Raw genomic sequence first — 25,521 nt, forward strand, 5'->3', positions numbered from 1 at the left:
ATAGTCCGTAGAATGGGGGCAGTAATGGGTTGCAGGCTCTGTTTGGACAAGCTCAGAAAAATGCAGGACAGCAAGTCATAGCTAAAAACAACTCCTCTTACTCAACTGGGACCAGGTGTCGGCTGTTGTGCGCAGAGGCGGAACTGGGAATTCAGGGAAGGGTCAGATCACCACCACTTATTCTGCCTCTAGAACTCCTGGCTGGGAGCTGTACTCTGGATAAAACTAGGCAATCTCATCAGGGTGGCTTCAAAGCCCTCTTCTAACCTATAGCATTGATGTCACTCAGACATTCCAAGCTCTCTAGCTTCCGAAAACATTTCGGGAGGGGCCTGCGGCTAGAAAAGGGATGGAAGGCTTCTCTCTGGGTTTGTTCAAAGGGTCAAAGTATAGTGACTTCTCCAGTTGTAAAACCTGTTTAACAATAAAAAAGCGTGCGTTCGACTAAGCTCCTCCCCCAGTATGACGCCACCCGACACGCCCGTTTGTGTCATTGCCTCGGTCCATCTCCAGAAAGACCCACTTTCACTGCGGGGAAAATGCAGATTTGCTTTGGCGCATGCATTATAATGCACAAATAAAAAGGCAGTTTTGGAAACGTACTCAACATTATCACGTACACATTATGTTTCCACAATGATGTAGGGTTGCGTGGACGGGACCGTGAGGTTCACCTCAGGAAGTTTTGAGACGTCATCCCCCTTAGAGGAGAGTAGTTGCGTCCAGTTCGTCCCCGGGTGTCAGTTGAGAAGGCGGGGCCGTGACGCCAAGGTCTGGGCGGGGTCGGGCCGTCCTAAGTGCGTCCTGGTGGGGGAGCTGCTTCGGGGAAGGCCGCGCCGGGAATAAACCTCCTTTGTGTTCACAGTTCTCTCCCCTTTGCTGTCCGTATTGCTTTAGGCGTGAGTTTAAGTGTGCACACGCGGGCTGTCAGTCCTCTCTGCAGCGGTGGGGCACAGGGTGGCATCGCTTGTTGCCGCTCCACGTAGTGGCCGCGTCCACTTCGCGCGAGGTGGTGCGATTTTAAGGGTAGGGAGAAGTGTCAGCTTTAGGGATCGAAAGGCCTGGCCGGCCACATGGCCCCGCTGGGAGGCGCCCCGCGGCTCGTGCTGCTGTTCAGCGGGAAGAGGAAATCCGGGAAGGACTTCGTGACCGAGGCGCTGCGGAGCAGGTGTCCGTGGGGCGGGGCAGGAGGAAGGGGAGCTCTCCGCGTCAGGGGACACAGGGGTGCGTTTGAGTGTGATGGAGAGCGCTTTGGAGTAGGGGTTCCCCGGCTGCAGGGCAGGATGAGCACTGAGCCAGCACTGAGCCGGGGAAGGTGGAAGATTGTCAGCATCATCTAAAACAGCAATCTACACACGCCTACTTTGAAGAACCAGGCGGCCACCTCTCCAAAGACCCCAAGCTGTAGGTCTCTCTCTCTCTCTAAGAAGCATTAATAACAGTTTCTACCCACGCACTTTGCATATACCATTCCTAATTCTCACAACGGATTCCAAAGTCAGGCTCCTTGCCCCGCCCACCACCTAATAGTTGAGGTTTGTCTTTATTGTGTGCCAGGCACCGTGTGTATGTGTCATTTAATCCTCATGACCTCTTAGGTACGTACTGTGTGGTATTAGTATCTGCGTTTCGCAGATGAAGAAACTGAAAAGACCTCTGAAAAGTTAAACAAACAAACAAAAATCTTGCCAGGGACACAAAGTAAGTGGCAAATCCAGGATTCAAATTCAGCTTTGGCTTCAAGGACTGGTTTCTCTTTGCTTTACCTCACTGGCCCCCACATAGCAGTAATACCTGTCACACGGTGTCTACTCTCACAGGAGACATTCCTTGTGGGAGCATTTCTGCTGGCACATGGGTGGGTGGGGTGGGCGAGCAGAGGAGGGGCAGGAGGTGGAGTGGGCCTCTGGAAGGCCAGTGTGGTGGGGGTACTAGGAGGCTGATTTAGAGTACTGGAGGGGTTCTAAGAAATTGTAGGGGAGCCCAGGGCAGAGGTCGCCACCTGAGTCTTTCACCACCAAGTATCTCACTACTGTTTCCTAAGTTGCCATCTCTCCTTACCCCCAAACACAGTAGTCAAATAGTGGTCACAGGCCCTAGAATTAGACTGCTGGGATTTGAATCCTGGTTCACCATTTATTAGTGTGTTTCTTATCCATTCTGTGCCTCAGTTTTGTCATCTGTAAGATGGGGATGATAATAAGGTGGTTGTAAGGATTAAATGCACGTGAAGGGCTTAGAACAATTCTTGATACCTAGTAAAGGTGTGGGAACTAAATGTTGGCTATTTTTGTTTTACCAGTACTGGCTTCATTACTTCCAGCGTTGCTTTGGGTACATCAGCCCTCCTTGCTCAACTTAAGTTTCCTCATCTGAAACATGAAAATAAGAATACTTATCTCACTATGTCCATCATTAAATGTGTCTGTGAGCAGCCCAAGGCCGGGACTGGAATCATGTGTCTTATTCAAATTTGTATCACCTGGATCCAAATATAGTACCCAATGAATAGTTGGTTAAATAAATTGAACAACTGAATGAATGAATTATTTATAATATGTTGTGGTGACCAAGTCAGTTGAGACTGAGATACCTTGGCTGTGAGAGAATTAGTTCAGGGTCCCAGCGGTAACCTAATCTAGCCAGAATATTGCCAGGCCCGGATGTTCCTACTGTAATTACCATTTTATAGGTTTTACCTGTTAGTTTCAAGGCTCTTTTATAGTCATATGAGTTTCATAATAATCCTGCGTGGGAGACAGAACAGTGTTATCCCTGTTTGCTGATGAGGAAATAGCATCAGGGTCGTTGAGACCTCCCAGGGTTACATAATACCACTAGCAGAAATGGGACTTCAACGCAGGCCTCTGGACTCCTCTTCTGGTAGCTGGAAACTCCTGGAGGCTCTAGGTTAATTGGATTCTGATCTCCCTGTCCCACAGACTTGGAGCTGACGTCTGTGCTGTCCTCCGGCTCTCTGGTCCACTCAAGGAGCAGTATGCTCAGGTAGGCGGTGGCTCTGTGGCACCTGGTGCATTGGGAGGAGCCAGCTCGTGGGCTTTGGAACTGTGGCTGCTGCTTGAGTCACTGGCATGGTCCTCATGACCTCTGCTAGCAGGGTGTGGCCAGCCCTTGGTTTTCTCTGAGTGGACCCTTTGTGGGGGGAGCGGCATTTTCAGCCTAAACGTCTTTCCTAATAGCCTCATTTATATCAGGCCACCTCCCCAGAGCATGTTCGAGAAGGTGTGTCCAGGAAAGGCTGTAGACGCTCCGCGCTAGTTGGCATCTCTGATGCCATTGATTAGCAGGGATGTCACTTTACTCAGAACATAAGGTACATCACACCACCCCTCACTCCACCCTCCTCTGGCCTGACACCACCCCTAGAATTATCCCCTTAGAAATTTAGTCACATGACTTGTCAAGGTAATTTATTAAGTGAAAAAAACCCAACATGTAGAACAATGCTACATTTGTCTAAAACTGAAGAGGAAATCCAGAAGGACTTTGTGACTGAGAATCGTAAATATGTTTGCTCACATATTCAGCCATCCGGCAGATCTTTCTGGGGTGCCGGCGTTGTGCTAAGCGCCGGCACAGGTGCTTGGCCGCGTGTCTGCACCGCCCTGGAAGGTTACGTGAGCGATGGTGCCACTGTTTGCCTTCAGGGAGGGCACGGGGTGGGGGGGGAGGAGAGATTTTTCACTATAAATGAACTGTGTATCTTTTCCATTTTGAACCACAAGATTTAAAAAAACAGATAGTTAAGATAGGAGTTTAAAAAAATGCGTACATAGGAACTCTCAGAATCTCAGACTTCAGGAAGGGAACCTGGAAGGCAAGGTCAGCTTCCCACACAGTGACAGCCCCCTGCTTGCCCACGTTTCTGCCCTTGGCCTCTACGTGCACCCAAGAGGCCTCTAGGGCCACATAAAATGAATTTGTCCCCCCTTCTATATGGCAGCCCTGCCTCCGTGGGAAGCACTGGGTTTTCTCTCACCAGCTAACGGACCCATTCAGAGGGTGGCAGCCCGAGGAATCGTGGAGACAATGGGGTTCGGTGGTTTTCATCTTTTTTTAGCGAGATCCTTTCCCATGTGAAATTGGACGCAGGAGTTGCTTGTAGCCAGGAGACAGACTGGGACAGACTCTGACTGTGGGGGGAGGAGGGAAGAGGGCAAGGAGGAGGCACTCTGCCTTCCCCAGTGGGGCCTGCACGCTTCTGAAGGCCTCCAAGGAGCAGTTTCCAAACCAGTGATCCAGTTCCAAAGTTCTCCACTTAGGCCCTACTCCAGACCTGCTGCGCCAGACCGGGGTGGGGAAGGGAGAAGGGGCAGGAGGTTGTGTTACATAATTTTAAAACCTCTGAGGGACTGTGATAGGCCAGACTGCCCTTGCTGTTTGGAAGTCCAGCACCACTCCATCCCCCACTCCCATTAAAGAACAAAACCAAAATGAAATGTTAGTGCATCGATTTCTTACGTCACAATGGGAAATGTAACTGACAAGCAGATCACAGCGCTCCAGGAGGGAAACCACTTCCCAAGCGGGAGGTGGCTGCTGACCTCGCCTCGTAAAAGAGATGGCAGGTGGGCGATTAAAGTGGGAGCCCGAAGGGAGAATGTCTTGCTGCAGTGAGTTAGTGGGGGAGCCAGAACTTGAACTGGGTTATGTTTTTCAGACCTGTTCCCTCCTGAGGCTCTCCGGATGGACTCCTCTGCTTGTCAGTGTCCCTGGAGAAGGGGAGGCCAGGTCTGGAAGCAGCTCTCCAGGGTGGTCAGAGCAGCTCCTCCTGCCTGAGCGGGTCCTCTGGATGTGGGAGGCTTGGGAGTGCCCAGAGCCAACTGGAGTGATGCTGTTTCAGCAAAGGTGCCAGGGATCTGGGGATGGGAAAGGCATGAGGGGGAGAGGAGGGAGACCTATACTCTCCTTGGGATTTGGGAAGGGGGCAAATAATGCCAGGAGGGGTAGTGGGAGGATGTGGAATGCAGTTTTTTTTTTTTTTTTCTTCAGATTTCCCACTTTAGTTGAAGGCTAAGCCTGTGCCCAGGGGATGCAAACTAATTTCAGGATTAGTTTAAGCCAGAAATAATTGGAAAGGTAAAATTGCAAAAGAGAAAACCACATCACACGTTTCAAAGACAAATGGAAACAATTTCTGGATTATCCCAAGACCTTTCTTCCATCTGCCAGTGCTGGGGCTTTCTTAGTTGCTAGGGCCCTTTCCCTGGCAGAACTTTGTCCTGGCCAAAATCTTGTATCTGCTCTGGGGGAGGCAGGTGAGGGTAGAGATGACTGTTTCACTGTTTTAGGAGAAAACACTGAGGTTGAGAGGCCGGTGACACAGATGTGATGTGCTTTGGGCAGGAACATGGCTTGGACTTCCAGAGACTCCTGGATGCCAGCACCTACAAGGAGGCCTATCGGAGGGACATGATCCGCTGGGGGGAGGAGAAACGCCAGGCCGACCCAGGCTGCTTCTGCAGGAAGATTGTGGAGGGCGTCTCCCAGCCCATCTGGGTAAGAGGGCGCCATGGCAGCGTGAAGAACACCTGTTTCCCCAGCTCTCTCCTGTGTTCACCCCTGGCTCCACTGCCACTGCCCTGCCTGGTCCAAGCCCCCACCATCTCTCGCCTGGGCAATTGCAGTAGCCTTCGCCCTGGTCTCTGGCTTTGGCTCTTGCTTTCTGTGATCCATTCAATACACAGCAGCCAGAGTGACCTTCTAAAAACATAAACTAAGTCATGTCACTCTTCTGTTTAGAACACTTCAGTGGCTTCCCATTTTTCTCATGAACAAAATCACCATCCTTAACGTGAACTTCTGGGCCTTGTATGATCCAGCTCCTGCTACCCTTTTAGCCTCCTTACTGCTTGAGCTGCAGCTACACTGGCCTTCTCTCTGGTCCCTCAAATAATCCAGGTCCTTCCCGAATCAGGGCCTCTGCACATGCCCTTCCACCTGTCTGGACTACCCTTTCTTTCCCCCTTTCCCTAGTTAGCTCTAGCTCAGTTTATATGACACCTCCACAGGGAAGCCTTCCCTGATACCAGCATCTTAACTGGTGCTCCCTGGCAGGTGCTCCCACAGCACGCTACCCCTTTCCTTCCTCATTCATTCTGGCAGTGAATATTGAGTCTCTACTTATGCCAGGCATGGTTCTGGGTGCTGGCAATACACTGGTGCAGAAATGCTATAAGTCTCTCTGTCTTCAGGGAGCTTACGTTACAGATAGGGGTGGGGAGAGATAGGCACAAAATAAATATAGGCTATGTCAGGTGGAGATAAATATTAAGGAGCAAAATAAAGCAGGCCTAGGGTATGAGGAGGGCCAGAGAGGGGCTGCTGTTTCATTAAGCGTGTCAGGGAAGGCCTTACTGATATGATGACATTTGAGCACGACCTGAAGAAAATAAGGTAGTGAATAAGGGAGCAGATATTTGGGAAGTAGCTTTCCAGAAAGAGCAGAGAGTGCAAAGGTCTGCAGTGGGAGTGTGTCTGGTGTGTTGGAGGACGAGCCAGGGGCCAGAGTGGGTGAGGTCAGATCATGTAGGGTCTTTGGGAGTGAGATGGGGAGTCATTGGAGGGTTTTGAGCAGACGAGGGACGTGATCTAAGATTTGAAAGTCTCGCCCTGGCTGCTGTGGGGAGGAGCAGAAGCAGAGAGGCTGGGTGGAGGACGGACGGACGTTTCTATAACACAGGTGAGTGTGGCTGGGGTGCAGAGTGGTGGTGGAGTGGAGAGAAGGGGTTGATTTTGCACCCATTTTGAAGACAGAGCCAATAGGATTTGCTTATGGGTTGAGAGACCCTATCAGGGATTTTGTTCTGAGCAGCTAGACAAATAGAATTGTCATTTTCTGAGACAGGGAAGTAGGGGGAGGAAGAGGATTGGAGGGAAAATCAGGAGTTGTGTTTTAGCCGCGTTGGAGTTGAGACGTTGTTGATACGCACTGTGATCTCTCGGTTGTTTGGAGAGCTGCTTGTTTAGGGCCTGTCTCTCCACTGTCCAGTGATCACAGGTCTGTTTTGTTCACCACTCCAGCCTCAGCACCTAGCACAGTGCCCCGGCACAGTAGGTGCTTGCTGTAATACTTGCTCAGTAACTGGGTGAGTGGCCATGTCAGCAGCACCGTGTGACACGCAGTCAGCCCTGAGCAGCAGGTTCAGTGAGTGGATGGATCCATGAATGAGGAGGCTGCTCCGTCCGTGCTGCTGACTTGCTCACGGTCATGGGGGGTGGAGCCCACGCTGCTCTGTAGGCCCCGCTTTCCCTCACCTCCAGCCCCCTGTCCTGTTGGTTAACTGTCTGTGTCCCTCCCCTGCAGCTGGTGAGTGACACACGGAGAGTGTCCGATATCCAGTGGTTTCGGGACGCCTATGGGGCCGTGACGCAGACAGTCCGAGTGGTAGCTCTGGAGCAGAGCCGACAGCAGCGGGGCTGGGAGTTCACGCCAGGTGAGCTACTCATGACTTCGGTCCCCAGGGCTCCGCACACAGGCCAGCCACCGCACGTGCAGGGCATAGGGTACCCGCTGTGCTCCAGGTCTCCTGCTCTCTCCCCTGCGGGCCTGGGGAAGTGAGTGAGGGATTATAAAGTAGATTCTGAGGTTAGGGAGTGGTGCGGTGGAGGGTGTCCTTGGGGATCAAGGTCCCCCTGTGATCTTGGCCTGGTTCCCTTACTTGGGCTGTCTTCTCAAGGCCAGTGGGCTTCTCTGGAGGTCTGGCTGGGACTTACCCCCATGGCCCTTCACCTTTCCTCCCCAGGCTGGTGGGGGAAGTGACAGTGGTCAGAGGGCAAGTCTGACAAGTCTCACTCCTGTTTGATTACCGTGGTAGCAGGGGTGGCAGAGAAAGCTCTACTAGGAGCTTCAGTGGTGCAAGTCCAGGGTCTGCTCTGTGGGCAATTCAGAGGCACAGCTCAGGCCTCCTACTTGCGGCAGGTCACTGTGACCTGGAGAAGTTCAGATGCAACGGGTATGGCCACTATGGATGGCTGCTCATCTCTGGGGCGCTCACCCAGACCAGGCCTGTGCTGAGCACTCTGTGCACATCCTCTCTCCTCATCATCACCACAGACCCGCCAGGTGGATGCTGCTATTAGCATATCCGTGGTCAGATGAGGCGCTGGCCTGGAAAGGCTAAGTCTCTTTCCCAGGGTCCCAGAGGGAGAGCAGGAGCTGGCCCCTCAACCCTGTGCTTCTGACCCTGGCACACACTACCTCCCGAGAGGATCCAGTCGGGCAAAATGGACACAACCGGCTTGACATAAAATGAAAATGCAGTGCCCTTCTGGCACTGTGGTTTTGAATGACCCAGTGCACCCTCTGTAGGCAGTGGCGAATGAAGGGTTAAGTCAACAGGGGCCATCTGGGGCTTAGGTGGCCGAGGGCTGCTGAACCTGCCATCACAGCGTTTCAAGGGTGGGGAGGTGCCTTCGGGGTGGGCAGAGCGTGGCTCGGGGGTAGCAGAGGCCAGTGGGCCTCCGTGCCTGGCGTCCGTCTGGAGGGCCAGGGCCTGACCTTGTGTGCCTCCTCCACAGGGGTGGACGATGCTGAGTCAGAATGTGGCCTGGACAACTTTGGGGGCTTTGACTGGGTCATCGAGAACCACGGAGATGCGCGGCGCCTGGAGGAGCAGTTGGAGAGCCTCATAGGATTTATCTGCTCCAGACTGTAGTGGTTCTAGGACGGGTTCTAGGATGAACCAGGGGCTGCGGGGTGGGGATGGGGCTGACCCTGCAGGAGGGGGGGTAGGATCCTGAGGTGGGGGAGCAGAGGGCCTGGGTCTAGATTTCTGGGTGGCTGGTGGATGTCGAGCAGGTCAGGAGACCTCTGGGGACCTCGTTTTCTCTATGGGAGCATAGCCCTACCTCTTCAGAAGGAGACTTAAAGGGCACGGGAGGGTGAGTTGGCTGTGCTTGAAGCAGAAACGTCACCGTCTCCACGGGTGCCAGGCTTCTCAGCCCGTGTGGCCTTGCCTCCCTGTCTCGGTGTGCTTGACCTCTCGTTCTGGGAAAGAACTCGGGCTCCCCCGTATGGATGCTAATAAACCTCCTTGGAGTATACGCTCAGAGATGGATATCTCTCATTTTCCCGACACCAACCTGGTCTGTGTGGGGCTCGGAAGGGGTGGGGTGTCACGGTGGCTGTGGGCCCTGGCTCCGCCTCCCACCTGGGCTGAAAGGTATCCCACAGAGGTTGACCTAGGCCTGCACCTCGCAGGCAAGAGGCCTGCTTGTGTCAGAGGAGGGACTGGGGTTGAGGGTCTCACCCTCTGGGATGGCCCCAAGAAAGGCTCGGTGATCCACAGAAAGTGCCACCAGCAAGTGCCACTTTCATTTATATAGCCTTTTATAATTTCCAGATTTCTTCTAGATTCTTCACAGAAACGGCAAGGAGAATATTTTCATCTGCATTTCTTTTTTTTTGAGACAGAGTCTCGCTCTGTCACCCTGGGTAGAATACAGTAACATCATTGTAGCTCACAGCAACCTCAAACTCCTGGGCTCAAGCGATCCTCCTGCCTCAGCCTCCCAAGTAGCTGAGACTACAGGTATGCACCACACCCAGCTAATTTTTTCTATTTTTAGTAGAGATGAGGTCTCACTCTTGCTCAAGCTGGTCTCGAACTCCTGAGCTCAAGCAATTCTCCTGCGTTGGCCTCCCAGAGAGCTAGGATTACAGGTGTGAGCTACCGTACCCGGCCTTTCACCTGCATTTAGCAGGTGCCAAGAACTCAGAGAATTGAAAAAATTTGTCCAGGTTTAGAGGGTTAGTAAGGGTCGGTAGTCAAGCACAGGCCACTGGACTCCTGCCCAGGGCCCCTTCTGCCACATTCCAGTGGGGTGTGGTACAAAGTCCCATGGCTCCTTGCCATCCTCAGGCCAAGCCTGAGCACTCCGGCTCTCTGGCCCTGGCTTCTTTCTCCTCCCACAAGTTCTGTCAGTTCTCACAGATAAGGGGGCAACCAAAGAAATTATAGTTTCAGTGTGACCCAAACTGAACTTTGCACATTCCTGCCCAAATCTCCTCATCCTCTGCTGCCACCACCCTTGCTGGGTGCCTGGCACTGGGGACATAAGGATGAACAGGTCACAGTCCTGCTCCTTAAAGAGCTCTCAGTCTAGATGAGAGGCAGAGGCGTACCCCAAGGTGCCTGGGAACCTGAAGTCAGTCAGCGAAGGAAGCTGGGATTTCATGCCTGTCGTGCCCAGGCAAGCACTGACCCCGAGTCCCAGGGACATTGCCCTGCTGCTTGGAAATCCTCCTCCAGAGCCTGGAGCAGATGCTTGTCATGAAAATGTCCAGATGTCACTGGGGCCAAGTCTGATGAATGTGGGAAGTAAAGTCTTTGGGTCAGAAACCTGGGACCAGAATGAAGCAGTCGAGTATAAAGGTGGGGGCTGAGGGACGCTGCCAGCAACTCTCAGAGAAGCCCTGGAGAGCCAGGGTCCCCGCACGGACAAGGCCCTGGGGGCAACTGGTGCGTCTGTCTCTGTAGATTAGTTTGCATTGTCAAGGATTTTCTATAAAGAACCATATAGAATATATTATTTTTTGTCTGGTTTCTTTCATTCAGCATAATTATTTTGAGATGCATCCACACTATTGCTGATATCAATAGTTTATTCCTTTTATTACTGGTATGTGGTGTGAATGTACCACAGCTGTTTACCCATTCACCTGCCGATGGGTGTTGGGGTTGTTTCCAGTGTTTGGATACAAAAAATAAAGTAACTGTAAATATTCAGGTTTAAATATTCAAATGTACAAGTCTTTGTGTGGACGTGTGCTTTCATTTCTCTTGGGTAAATACCTTCTTAACTTTTCTCTCTCGCTTTTTTTTTTTTTTTTGAGACGGAGTCTCGCTCTGTTGCCCAGGCTAGAGTGAGTGCCGTGGCTTCAGCCTAGCTCATAGCAACCTCAAACTCCTGGGCTTAAGCGATCCTACTGCCTCAGCCTCCTGAGTAGCTGGGACTACAGGCATGTGCCACCATGCCTGGCTAATTTTTCTATATATATTTTTAGCTGTCCATATAATTTCTTTTCTTTTTCTTTTTTTTGAGAGAGTCTTGCTTTGTTGCCCAGGCTAGAGTGAGTGCCGTGGCATCAGCCTAGCTCACAGCAACCTCAAACTCCTGGGCTTAAGTGATCCTCCTGCCTCAGCCTCCTGAGTAACTGGGACTACAGGCACATGCCACCATGCCCGACTAATTTTTTCTATGTATATGTTAGTTGGCCAGATAATTTCTTTCTATTTTTAGTAGAGACGGGGGTCTCCTTCTTGCTCAGGCTAGTCTCGAACTCCTGACCTCAAGTGATCCACCCGCCTCGGCCACCCGGAGTGCTAGGATTATAGGCGTGAGCCACGGCGCCTGGCCTAATTTTCTTATGTTTTTTTAGTAGAGATGAGGTCTTGCTCTTGCTCAGGCTGGTCTCGAACTCCTGACCTCAAGCGATCCTCCCGCCTCGGCCTTCTTAACTTTTTAAGAAGCTGCCAAACTGTTTTCCAAAGTGGTTGTACCACATTCCCATGAATCATGAATGAGAGTCACCGTTGCTCTGCATCCTTACTAGTACTTCATAGGATCAGTCCTTTTAATTTTAGCCATTCTAGTAGTTATGTGGTGTTATCTCATTGGTATTTTATTTGCCTATTTCTAATTATTAATTTGGAACAAATTCCATATTCATATTTGACAAAATCTGTCAGCAAGCTAGGAGTAGGACCAAATGTCCTCTGCTTGATGAAGAATATCTACAAAAACCCTACAGCTGGTCGCTTACTTAATGGTGAATACTTAGCTGCTTTCCTCCTCAGGTTAGGAATAAGGCAATGATGTCTGCTCTCATCACCTATTCAACATTCTACTGGCAATTCTAGCCAGTGCAATAAGACAAGACAAAGAAATAAAAGGCATCCAGACTGGGAAGGAAGAAATAAAACTGTCTTGATTCATAGATGACATGATCATCCTTGTAGAAAATTTGATGGAATCTCAAAAAAAGGCACTAGAACTGATAAGTGAGCTCAACAAAGTTGCAAGATACAAGATCAATATTCAAAATCAATTATATTTCTATTTCTTAGTAATGAACAAAAATTGAAATAAATAATGCCAATAACAATAGCATCAAAAATGTGAAATAGTGATAAATCTGACAAAAGACACACAAGACTTGTACACTGAAAGCTACAAAATGTTGCTGAGAGAAATTAAAGAACTAAGCAGAGAAATTATACCATACTCATAGATTAGAAGACTCAATGTTGTGATGATATTATTTATTTTTAAGATTCAGGTAAAATTACATATAGTGAAATGTACTGATTTTAAGTGCACAGTTTAATGTATTTTTACAAATGTGCACACCTGTGTAACACAAACCTTTATCATAGAGTGAGTACATTTCCATTATTGTAGAAAGTTTCCTTTTAACCCTTCCTACTCAATCCCTGCCCTCCTAGAAACAACTACTATTTTGATTTCCTTCACCATAGATTAGTTTTGCCTGTTCTAGAATTTCACACAAATGCATAACATCCAATTTGAAACCAAATTTACGACAATCATTTATTTTTTAGACTTCACTGGTTTACTGATCACTATCAATCCTTTTATGGTACCTCAATTTCCCCATTTTTGAATTTTGGATTTTGATTCCTCTCCAGACAGTTAATGTGTCTTCATGTATTTTTTCTTTTTTCCCCCCACACCCCTCCCTCCATGTATTTTTTTTCTGAACAGGGTATGTGGTGATATATTTTCTGAAGCCATGTATATGAAAGAATGACATTCTGTTGACTCTACGCATGGACAAAGACTTGGCTGGCATAGGATTCGTGACCTGGTTCCAGTGTCTGTTAGTGTTTAATATTGCAGAGTCTGAGGTCACCTTGACTTTTGTTCCTTTGAAGGTAACCTCCTTTTTCTGCCTGGATGCTTTTGGATTTTTTCTTTTTTCTTTTTGCCTTCATTTTTGAAATTCAAATTCTGGCATTCTCCAAGGCAGACACGTGGATGTGTCTTAAGAGAAAAAAGTTGGCACCTTATTGTTCTGTGTAAAGCATTATTGGGTAATGAGATGGAAATTTAAGTGGTCTTGTTCATCTAAGTGCCTGCTGCAACCTGAAGTAGTCACCTTGGGCATTTGGGCTCAGACACTTTGGGGATGTTCCCTTTATCAAATGTCTTTGAAAACTTCTATTTGCTTTGAGGTCCTGGCCTTAATGATGGCAAATTCTCATCTCCTGAGAGTGGATTTGGGTTTTGGAAACAATCAAAGAGAATTTGGTGCTAAATTCTGACGAAGGGAGCAAGGTGAAGGATGTACTGTTTGGCTGGGGAAAATGATATTATAATATAACAACGCTATAACTTCCCCAAAGATAATGTTTAAAAGCTGCCTTGGCATTCATGCCCCTGTATCTTTACATATGCTGTTCACTGTGCCTAAATTGCTCTTCCCAGTTGCTTGGGCTCGGACCCTGGCAACTTGAGCAGAGCAAGAAGCACCCCATCTCTGTTCCTAGAGCGCTCCACAGCGTGTACTTTCTCACTCCCTCACCCTGGTGCCCGGCACTTAGTAGGTCTCAATAAATGTTTGTGAAAATGAAAAAAATACGTAAGTGTAAGAAAACAATGTGACCTCCTAAGCTTACTGTCATGAAGTAGTCAATATTCATTTGGACTTACAAAGTTACAGTGAGTGTGTTTGAAGCAACAACAGACTGATTCCTGTTGCATTACTCTTATTTATGATAAATGTTTAGCAATCAGCTTTCTGGAAAAAAAAAAAAAGCCCTGATTTGTAGCATTTGACCATTTCTGTAGTGTAAATACTCCCACTATGGCTGATTTCAAGCTACCAATGAATGGGATGTTAACTGGCTGGCAAAATTCCTGAACATTTGCAAATTGGCTCTTGCAAGCAGGTAGAACCTGTCAAGCTGGCTCCAATACACCACTGTGAAAGTTCTGTATCTCTTTTGTTTTTTCATCATCACCCAATTCATTTGGGTGGCTCTTTTGTTGTTTATACAGCACATGTCTATGCACTGGTTTTTTTTTTTTTTTCATTTCTTTCTTTCTTTTTTTTTTTTGAGACAGAGTCTCACTCTGTTGCCTGGGCTAGAGTGCTGTGGCGTCAGCCTAGCTCACAGCAACCTCAAACTCCTGGGCTTAAGCGATCCTTCTGCCTCAGCCTCCCGAGTAGCTGGGACTACAGGCATGCGCCACCCTGCCCGGCTAATTTTTCTATATATATTTTTAGTTGGCCAGATAATTTCTTTCTATTTTTAGTAGAGACGGGGTCTTGCTCTTGCTCAGGCTGGTCTTGAACTCCTGACCTCAAGCGATCCTCCCGCCTCGGCCTCCCAGGATGCTAGGATTACAGGCATGAGCCACCATGCCTGGCCTGCACTGTATTTTTTATTGCTTGCACCAATCTGATTATTTTTATTTTTTAAGACTAGCCGAGTGCAGTAGTGAGAAGGGACAAGAATAGAACAAGGAGTTCAATCTGTAACTGACTGTGAACCATCAATTGAGAGAACTCACCACCTTCAGTCCAGCCTGATTATGGATTTTATCTTCATTTTATAGGTAGTAGAATGAGGCTAGAGACTAAGGGACTTGTCCAAGGTGGCTAAGCTTTCCCTGTTTATTCCTGGGCTCAGTCTCTGCCTGGAGCCCTCTGCCTGAAACCCAGCGTTATGAGGGGCTAGAGGGATGTCTGCTTTGCCCAGTTTTCCCTTTCCTGGTGTCAAGGGAAGGGCCCAGAGACTCTGCTTGCTACCAGCTCACACGCCCAGGACGTCCCTGCTGGCAGCCGAGCTGTGAAGAATGCTGGCATCTGTCTTGTTCACAGGGAGTTTAGCAACTTTCATCGAATGGGGATCAGCTGCTGTCACACTTATGGCCCGATTCAGGGTCTGGATGGTGCCTGGTCTAGCAGCAGAGTGAAGTGATGAGACCCCTTTACAGTTTAGGGTTTAAACCCTTTTCTTCCGCGTGAGTCCTGGGAGTGCACAGCCAAAGGCAAGGTCCTTGGAGCCCAAGAGGATGGCATTGATGGTCCCCCGGGATGTGAGCGGTGGACCTGCTGCCACACTGAGCTTCCTGCTCAGTTGTTTCGTCTTTCACAGCTTCTGGTTTCGGGGCTTGAGGAAGGTGTGTGTTAGGGACTGTGTGAGACTTTCTGAGGGGTCATCACCTAGACCTGTGATGTCACAGAAAGTGAATATTGTAATGGACCTCAGTGATCTAGCCCCAAACCCCTTGCTTACAGATGAGGAAACTGAGGCCCAGAGAGGGGAAATGGTTTGTTCAAGGTCAAACAGCAACTGGCGGCCATGCCAGGACTTGGCCCTAGGGCTCCTGATCCCCACTCTGTGCTCTCCCCTACCCTGTGTCTCTGAGAGAACATGACCCCACGCCCTTTACCAGAGGACGGCAGAGAAGGCTCAGCCTGAGCCCTTGGGAGCTTCGCCCAGTTCTGCTTCCTGGGTTTTTCCAGCCTTCCCTGAGGAGGCCAGGCCACCTGCTGATGCCACCTGGCATGTTCTGTTTAGGTGAATCAAGCTGTACTAGGATGAGGAGGCCACAGAGTCACTTCTCAGAAGGGAATAATCCTGTGTGCTGGGGGACAACGGGGTGGGAGAGACGGGCAAGGACTTGGGCCGGCCGTTCCTGGGGGCTGCGGCTGAGGTTCCCAAGGTGGAGGGCCCTGCCCTTCACCATGGCTGCTTTCCGTCTGGGCATTGACAGTGTCTGCTAAGTGGGACATTCCCAGCAATGTCCCTCCGTCATGACATCTCTGGTGAATTTCCAGGCACATCAGGCTTGGGCCAATGGTGGCTTTGGCACTTCAGGTCTCCTGCTGCAGTGGCTGGCTGTCCTCAGGACAGCTGGCTTGGACTGGGCATTGTTCTAGCAGACCTGGGATGTTCCAGGAACCATGCTGTAAATCGTGTTGAGTATTGGCCAAGCAAGTCAGGACGGGCAGGGAGCCAAGGCCTTGGATCCATTTGGCAAAGTCATTCTCAGCACCTGTCCTCTCGGAGAGGGCTCTAGAGAGGAAGGGGCTCGAATCTTGCCGGGGGAGGGTCAGTGGGGAGGCACGGGGGCAAGGGAGACATTACCATGGGTGGCGATCTTCATGGTTTGCCACGTGTTTTCCTGCATATTATTTCATTTGATTCTTGTAATAGCGCTGTTATTGTTCCCTTTTTAAAGCTGAAGAACTGGGGACACAGAAAGGTGAAGTGACTTTGCGCAACACACTTTGTGGTCGGATTTGAATCCCACCTGTCACTATCTACCTATGGGATCTTGAGCAAGTTAGATCATCTTTCTGAGCCTTGATTCCTACCTGTAAAATGGGGATAACGCTGCTTACTGGAGAGGCTTATTCAGGCAGCGCAGTGCTCGCCCCTAGCAGGAGCTCAGCGGCTATGACTTTTCTTCCCCCCTTGCCCTAAATCACACAGCCAGAATCAGTGGAGTTGGGCCTGGAATTGAACTTCTATTCCATTTTTAGTGTCCCCTCCCATATGCCCTTTGGTGTATGTGAGATAAAGGTGGCAGTTTTGGAAAAGGAATTCTTATTAAGAAATAAAGGGGAAACACAGAAATAGACATGAACGTGTGAACAAGAGGCAAAATGCTGATGCCATGTCTGTGTACTGTTGAGCTCAGGCTGGCTTGCCTGGGGCTCATCTGCCTTTACCCTGCTCCTTTGTCCTCTCTCAGCATGTCTGGCTGGCTCAGACTCGCATATGCCACACAGACAGGTCCTCCAGGGTGCTGGGGCCCTCCCAGAAACTTCTCCCACCGGCTCTGGGAATGGGCCCTGAAAATGGGATCATTGTTGGATGAAGGAGGGGGTGGGCAACCAGAATCAGCCCTGAAGCAGGCTCAACTGTGCCCTTTGGTGGCCCCAGGCCTCCGAGCGGCTTCTCAGTACACCTCAGGACTCGAACCTCATCCCATCATGGCCATAGGTGGTTTTTTGCTTGATAACAGTGGTGAATCTGGGAGCTCCACACTTGGGATGTACAGGCCATGCAGGTGTGAGTCAGGTGCAGCTTAAGCCTTGGTCATACTTGGTTTCCTTCTGTCAATCATTCTTCTTTTCTTCTTCGTCTTCTTTTTTTTTTTTTTTTTTTTTTAGAGATAGAGTCTTGCTATGTTGCCCAGGCTGGTGTGATCATAGCTCACTGCAATGTCAAACTCCTGGGCTCAAGTTATGCTCCTGCCTCGGCCTCCCGAGTAGCTAGGACTATAGGTGCATGCCACCATGCCCGGATAATTTTTAAAGTTTTGTAGAGATGGGGTCTTGCTATGTTGCTCAGGCTGGTCTCCAACTCCTGGCCTCAAGTGATCCTCCTGCCTTGGCCTCCCAAAGTGCTAGGATTACAGGCGTTAGCCACCACGCCCGGCCTGTCAAATCATTCTTCACAGGGCCCCACCTTTGTGTCATCTGGTGGGATTGAACTTGACTAGCTCAAAAATGACATAGTCAATTACGTTCAGCTCCCATGAAACCAAGCTGAGTATGAGCCTGATCATTCATTCATTCATTCAACCAACAAGTATCCATCAGTCTCTGCACATGGATCAAGATGTATAAGGTTGAACAAAACCCAGCCTTTGCCTTTGGGGGGCTCACAGATCAGTTGGGGAGCCAGATAAGAAAATACGACCATCACCACCTTGTGTTGCTACTAAATTAATGTATTTTTTTTTTTAAAGAAAATATTTCTTTTTTCTTATGAAGCTGTGATTTGGGATGCTATTAACTTAAACATATATGGTAATGCCTTCAGGAGGAGGGAGGGTGAGGTGATGTGATGGTAACTTGCAGAGCCTTTGAACTAGATGTGCTGACTCTTGCAAGCCAAGCAGGGCATGGTGACACATCCCCTCCTGCAGTTGCTGCCATTGGGACTCACCCAGGCATGAGGGAAAATGAAGAGAGCTTGGGGTGCCCAGTAACATCACCTCACTCATGCCCCAATTCTTCCACCTTCTTCCTCAGTTTGACCCACCTACACCTGGGTTTTATCCTCTACTTACACATCAGTGAGGGGCATGACCTCACCGAGTGTTGGCCAGGACAGATGGTCATCTCCATATCTTGATACCCTTGATACCCTGACTTCCTGGACCCCACTTTGCTTTCAGGAGCCCATGTTTGGGCTGCACCCAGATTTAGCCACTGTAATCATCTCCTCGCAACACCCCCCACCCCAAGTGTTATGGATTTTATTCAGTATGGAATGTACATGGTTGTTTTGGTCTCAGGATGTAGTGACCTATGGAGTCCTGTGCTCATAATTAGGTTTTTATTTTATTTTATTTGGCATATTATTTTCTTTTTGTTTGAGACAGAGTCTCGCTCTGTTGCCCGGGCTAGAGTGCCGTGGTGTCAGCCTAGCTCACAGCAACCTCAAACTCCTGGGCTCAAGCGGTCCTACTGCCTCAGCCTCCCGAGTAGCTGGGACTACAGGCATGCGCCACCATGCCCGGCTAATTTTCTCTATATAGTTGTCCAGCTAACTTCTTTCTATTTTTAGTAGAGACGGGGTCTCGCTCTTGCTCAGGCTGGTCTCGAACTCCTGACCTCGAGCAATCTGCCCGCCTCGGCCTCCCAGAGTGCTAGGATTACAGGCGTGAGCCACCGCGCCCGGCCCACTCTGAACTTTTTGATCCCAGTTCCTGGAACTCATCAGACTCTCTTTCAACTTTGTACCTTTGAGTGTACTGTGCTTTTACCCAGAACTCTCTTGCCCCTTCTGTTTTCCTGGCTAACTCTTCCTCTTGCTTTGATTCTGTGCTTCCATGTCACTTCCTTCTCTGGTTTTACTACTCCCCTGTCCCTTTCCAAGGTGAAGCGTCCTTGCTCTGGAATTCTACAGCACCCTCTATCTTGCCTCACCCCTGTAAAAGTCTACTTAGTTGTACTCCCTGTGACCCTCTGAGCTCTACAAGGTCAGGATCTGTCCCCTCTTACTGATATAACTCCCAGCACTGATCACGCAGCAGGTGGGCAGTGAGTCATGTGCGTGAGTGAATCCATGGCTGGTCAGGAGCCCATGAGTATGACCATGAAAGTGACTGGGCTCTGGGGCGTTTGGGTCCCTTAGCGCAGATCCAGACACACAGTGCTGGTGTGGCCACCTTGTCGTTGTCTCTTTTCCAGGCACCAGGAAGTCTGAGCAAGTGATGAAAGCCAGGGTGGCTGAGTCCCCATCTCACCTCCTTGACCCCATCTTCTCCTCCTGCCCCTCCAGCCTCGGTGAGGGAGGTGTCTGCCCCTGCTCTTTCTAAGCTTAAGTCCCCAGTGGCGCCTCATCCTCCCGTCTATGACTGCTGCATCCGGTCGCCCCTCTCTAGGTTTTTCCAGTTTGCTCATCCTCCTCTGTCCTGAACAGCTTTCCTTCTGCTGAGCCCTCGGGTGCCATCTCAGTTCTTTCCCCCCTTTGTTCCTGAATGCTTTGCGATTTGACCTCTGCTCCTGTGTCTGCTGAAGCTGCTTCTTGAATTTCACCCATCACAGACGGAGCTCTTTTCAGTTCTCGCCCTGACCAGTCTGCATCAGCCGGTCGGATCACCCACTCCCTCTCTCTTGAATTCACTTTTTTGGTTCTCCTGCCTTTTCTATTTCTGACTCCTCCTCTCTTCTTGTCCTAGAAATACAGGTGTTCCTCAGGCCCTTGCCTTCTGTTCTCTCTCTCCCCTCCTCCCGCGACGAGCTCACCTTGATATGGATAACTCTGGAATTTTCCTGTATCTATACACGGATGGCCCATTAGCTGTGTTCGAACCGGCTTTGTCATTGCCTCTGCAAAGCTCGCTGCTTCCCTAGCGGGCTCCATTCCAGTGCTCGGACTGTAACAGGGTGCCCTGAGCACCGACTCTCAGATTTTTGAAACTTTGGTGAACTGAAAAGGCAAAAACTGCTACTGAAAAATTGCAAGGAGTGTTTTGTATTGAGAGGTGGTGTTGCAAGTTCCCTTTTGGATCAGGCAGGCCCTTTGTTTCAGAAAAATTGCCCAACGTACCTTTTCGTTGCGCACAGATGAAGTAAGCATTTACCCACTGTTCCTGAGAGGGACACAGTCCCAGGTTACCTGAGTGCACTAGCTTTTATCCAACCATTCTGTTTGCTAACATCAGTCCTTGTGTGCAGTTGAGCCAGAGCTGTGCCTCTGAGACTTTCTCGATTTTGGGGCGTGATTGAGGAGGACAGAGAATTCCTGAAACTGTATGAATTTAGTAGACAGGAAGCTGCAGACTGCTGTTTCTTCTTGTGGGGTTGAGTGTTCCTGTAGGCCAGCAGTTTGTGGGGTGTCCAGAGCCACAGTGAAGAGGACCGCTGGCAGGACCCATGGGTGTGCTCACACCTTGCCCTGGAAGAGAGACTGAAGCCAGAGCTGTCTAGACCTCGTGCAGCCCCGCCTGGACCCATGGGCTGCAGGTGGCTCACCTCTGTGCTCGTTTTGTCTGTCTCTCCACTGAGCGTAGGCAGCAGGAGGGCAGGGACATGGATCGCTGGTGTCTGGCTCACACAGCGTCCCAGTGGGTGCCTGCCAGATGAATTAACGGATGAATGAATAGTGTGCGCTGCTGTACTTGGGGCCATAGAGCAAGAGCACCCTCTCTTGGCAGGGCTGGGGTTTCTCCAGAAGGGTCCATCGTCCTGGGAAAAGGATGCTCCTGGCCCAGAAAGGCGGGTTCTCTTCCAGCTACTGGGGAACCTCTTTATTTTCTCTGCAGGGGGGCTGGGGGTTCATCATGGCAGTGGGCCTGGGCCCTGGGAGTGGCCCCATCTCAAGTAGCTGCTGTAGTTTCTCCTCTGGGTTGTGCTTTCCTTCCGCTACCCTCAGTAAGAGTCTGAGGCACAGCCTGGGGACCTGCCCCTCACATTTGCACGGTTGGAGCAAGAAGCCCACATACTAGATGTCTAAACATTTAAAAGTTATAAAGAAAACTAATAAACTATTAAATATGTTCTAACCTCCTACTTTGACACATATACCTTTATAATGACAAAATTGAAAAATATGTAACTCAAAGTTGCCAACATATCAACATTGATTACATTTCATTATTATTGTGCATGTCTGGGTGTTCTGTTAATGGACCAGAGATAATTGGATCAGTAATAAAGACAAATATCATTCATGAATTATTATACAGTTTTCCATAAAATCTATTTTTCTTGCCTTTATTGTAGCAAAATCACAAATACCGATTGGGTCAAGATTTTCACCTAATTTGTGTGCTGTTGATAGTAGTGATCTAGATGAAAGTACAGAAGTCACTTTCTAAAAAATATAGAATCTGAATTTTTTCATTAAAATTTAAACTGAAATAAATGTAAAACACTAAGAAATTAAAATTAATTTCTGTATGTTTTTTTAAAAGAAATTCCTTTTCTTTTAAAAGTAGGCAATTGCTATAGTCTAAATGTTTGTGTCCCCCGAAAATTCATTTGTTGAAACCTAACCCCCAAGGTGATGGTATTAAGAGGTGGGGCTTTTGGCAGGTGATTAGGTTTTGAGGGCTCTGCCCTCAGGAATAGACTTAGTACCCTTATAAAAGACGCCTAAGGGAGCTTGTTCGCCCCTTCTGCCATGTGAGGACACACAGAAGGCACCACCTATGAGGAACAGGCCCTCATAAGACACTGAATCTGCTGGTGCCTTGATCTTGAACTTCCCAGCTTCCAGAACTGTGAGCAATAAATTTTTGTTGTTTGTAAATTACCCAATTTAAGCTATTTTGTTAGAACAGCCTGAATAGCCTAACACCTCACAAGACATCAACTTATCTATTAAAATAAAAGGCAAGATTGGCTGGGTACGGTGGCTCACACCTGTAAGTAATCCTAGCACTCTGGGAGGCTGAGGTGGGAGGATCACTTGAGCTCAGGAGTTTGAGACCAGCCTGAGCAAGAGTGAGACCCCCGTCTCTACTAAAAATAGAAAAAATTAGCTGGCCAACTAAAAATAGAAACGAAAAATTAGCCAGACATGGTGACACATGCCTGTGGTCCCAGCTACTTGGGGGGCTGAGGCAGGAGGATTGCTTGAGCCCAGGAGTTTGAGGTTGCTGTGAGCTAGGCTGATGCCATGGCACTCTAGCCCAGGCAACAGAGAGATACTCTGTCTAAAAAATAAAATAAAATAAAATAAAGTAAAAGGCAAAATACTAGTTAAAATGAGTTAATATAAAACATTTAAAGCAATTTTTTTGAGACAGGGTCTCTCTCTGTCTCCTAGGCTGGGGTGCAGTGGCATGATCATAGCTCACTGCAGCCTTGAACTCCTGGGCTCAAGCAATCCTCCCACCTCAGCTTCCCAAATAGCTGGGATTACAGGTGTGTGCCACCATGCCCGGCTAATTTTTCTATTTTTTTTTTAGAAATAAGGTCTTGCTATATTGTCCAGGCTGGTCTTGAACTCCTGGCCTCAAGCAATCTTCCCTCCTGGGCCTCCCAAAGTGCTGGGATTACAGGTGTGAGCCACCGAGCCCAGCCTTTACAGCACAATTTTTGAATAAAGCTATTAAATTTTATGAAAATTTAATTAAATATTATTACATGTTTTTATAAACATGAAACTATTTCAAATTCTAGTGTTCAATATTTAGTATTTATCCAGCAGCCAATGTAAAGAATCAGTACACAGCTTTATACATTTACATCTAGATCTACATATTTATAAATCTAAGAGTAATATGAATTATTTAATATTGAAAATATTCCTTAACTACCATGTGCAATAGTTGAGAATGCTCTGCTAATTCATGAATTCTTCCATAGTCATGACTGAAACAGGAAGAAAAGTAAGAAAAGGAACACTCGGCTCTACTGGTAAAGGATACGTTGTTTTGCTAGCTAAAGGGATCTGACAAATTAATTAATTTGTCTTTTCTTTTACCTAAACACTTCTCTACTGAAATCTTCCCTGTACTCTAAAGCAAGATTCATTTCCAACGTTGGCTGTGCCACAGCCCACGCACCTTTATAGCATTTGGATTTCGTTGCCTTTGTTTGGAAGACATAAGGCAAGCGATGTGGAGAAAACGTTAGTCACAAGAGAGGATGTTAGGCTCACGCGATGCCCTGTGCCGGCAGTGAGCTAAGCTCCTGAGAGAAGCAGGCACCTTTGTGTGTGTGCATGTGTTTTCTTATAACAGCTTTATTGTAACAGTATTTACATATCACACAGTTCACCCACTTAAAGTGAATAGTTCAATAGTTTTTAGTATTTTCACAGAGTTGTGTAACCACCACCACTAACTGCAGAACATTTCCATCAGCACAGAAAAAACCCCACACCCATTAGCTGTCACTTCCCATTCTCCCCTCCCTCAAGCCCCTGGCGACTGCTAATCTACTTTCTGTCTCTATGGATTTGCCTGCCTATTCTGGACATTTCATATAAATGGAATTAGAGAACATGAGACCTTTTGTCACTTACTTCTTTCACTTAGCTTAATGTTTTCAGGGTTCATCCTTGTTGTAGTGGGTTTCAGTACTTCATGGTTGAATAAGATTCCATTGTATGGATAGACCACATTTTGTTTATCCATTCATTGGCTAATGGACATTAGGGTTGTTTCCACCTTTTGGCTATTAGGTTTTTGGTTTTTTGTTCTAGACGGGGTTCCGATATGATGCCTGGACTAGAGTGCAGTGGTGTCATCATGGCTCACTGCAATCTCAAACTCCTGGGCTCAAGTGATCCTCCTGCCTCAGCCTCCTGAATAGCTGGAACTACAGGTGCGCGCCACCATGCCTGGCTAATTTTTCTATCTTTTGTAGAGACAAGGTCTCGCTATTTTGCTCAGGCTGGTCTTGAACTTCTGACCTCAAACGATTCTCCCACCCCAGACTCCCGGAATGCTGGAATTATAGGTGTGAGTCACCACGCCTGGCCTGTGGCTTTTCTGAATAATGCTGCTATGAACATTTACGTACAGGTTTTTGTGTGGGTGTATGTTTTTGGTTCTTTTGGGAATATACCTAGGAGTGGAACTGCTGGGTCACCTGTGTTCATTAACAACGTTTGTATGTATGCACATGTGCAGGTCCCAGGGCGGGGCCCTTTTGCCCAGGTGTAGGGGTGGTACTGGCAGCCCATTCTCTGCCTTGCAGTGGGAATTGAAGAAAAAGACTTTTGCCACACTGGGGCTGAGTGACCAGAAAAGGGTAGGGCCAGAGTGGTGGCTGTCACCTATGGGAGATGAGCAATCATACCTGCAGCATTTAAATGAAATGTGATTTTATTTTGTGCTAACATACTGGTTATAGGTCATCCTTCCCAATGATCCAGGCTTAAATTTCATGGTACATGTTCTGTGAATTCTGTCTTATGATCAATAGCTCTGACATCTGTCCCATTCCCTCTGCCACTGTCCTAGTTCAACTTCATGTTATTCATTACCTCTTGTTTGCTTTTTATTTTTTTGATCACAGAAGTAATGCATAGATATACAAACCTAAAGCATTGCAGAAATACAAAATGTAGAAAGTAGAGTCCTCCCCATACCAGATCCCCCAGAAATGACTAACATCAACAGTTTAGGGCATTCTCTTCTGAAATTTTTATACACATTCTAACATATTATTATTTGTTTTAATACAAAAAATAGGATAGTATCATGTATACTGCTCATTTTGCAACTTACGTTTTCTCCCCTCTCAAAGTACATTAGATATCTTTCCATAAAAATACATATAGATCTGTGTCATTCTTTAAATAGCAATATGTAGTCTATAATGTGGCTACATCACAGTTTATGTAAGCAGTCCCCTGTTTATGAACAGTGGTGTGTTTCCAAGTTTCTGCCATTACAAACAATGCTGCAACGAGTGTTTTTGTATACATGTCTCCTTATGCACTTGTGGGAGTTTTTCTGTAGGATAAACTCCCAGAAGTGGAAATGTTGCGTCAGAGAATGTAAACATTGAATACTTTAAATAGATGCTACTACATTTCCCCCCCAAAGCATTATATAGTTTGTTTTGCCATCAGCAGCTCATGAGCATGCTGGTTTCCCCAGCCTTTCCAGTGCTGGCTGTGTTGACTTCTGTCATCTTTCCCAACTTGCAGCATTTCTTCTTGCTGCCTTTGTTGCATTGTCTCAGCCTCCTGAAAGCTTCCTCTATGCCCACTTGCTCTTCTTTCATGTGTTAATCTGCCTAAGTCTTAGTACTAATTATGACTTTGCCAACTCAAAAAACCCTTTGGAAAAAGTGAAATAGGCCTGTCCTGGACACTTTTATTTATTCAACCAACAGATAGTTATTAACAATTAAATATGACAAATATGTAAATTAGGCACTGTCCTAAGCACTAGGGACACAGCATTGCACAAACATGATAAGGTCTCTCCTGTTGTGGAGTTTAATTCTCATGGTAGGAGACAGACCACGAACAAATGAAGAAACAAAACGTTATCAGACTATTGTGAGTGCTATCCCGAGAGTTAAGATAGGGAGAC

General features: G+C 48.0%; 1 protein-coding gene across 1 annotated transcript; it reads left to right on the forward strand.

Annotated features, from left to right (window-relative positions):
* The first annotated feature begins 802 nt into the window (after positions 1 to 802).
* Positions 803 to 8,834, forward strand: PMVK (phosphomevalonate kinase). The gene is made up of 5 exons (XM_069478665.1): positions 803 to 1,168; positions 2,943 to 3,006; positions 5,368 to 5,520; positions 7,328 to 7,457; positions 8,542 to 8,834. The coding sequence occupies exons 1-5, from the start codon at positions 1,074 to 1,076 to the stop codon at positions 8,676 to 8,678; spliced, it is 579 nt and encodes a 192-aa protein (XP_069334766.1). The 5' UTR covers positions 803 to 1,073; the 3' UTR covers positions 8,679 to 8,834.
* Positions 8,835 to 25,521: the final 16,687 nt, after the last annotated feature.

Source organism: Eulemur rufifrons, chromosome 8, assembly GCF_041146395.1.
Source record: "Eulemur rufifrons isolate Redbay chromosome 8, OSU_ERuf_1, whole genome shotgun sequence".
Lineage (NCBI taxonomy): Eukaryota > Metazoa > Chordata > Mammalia > Primates > Lemuridae > Eulemur > Eulemur rufifrons.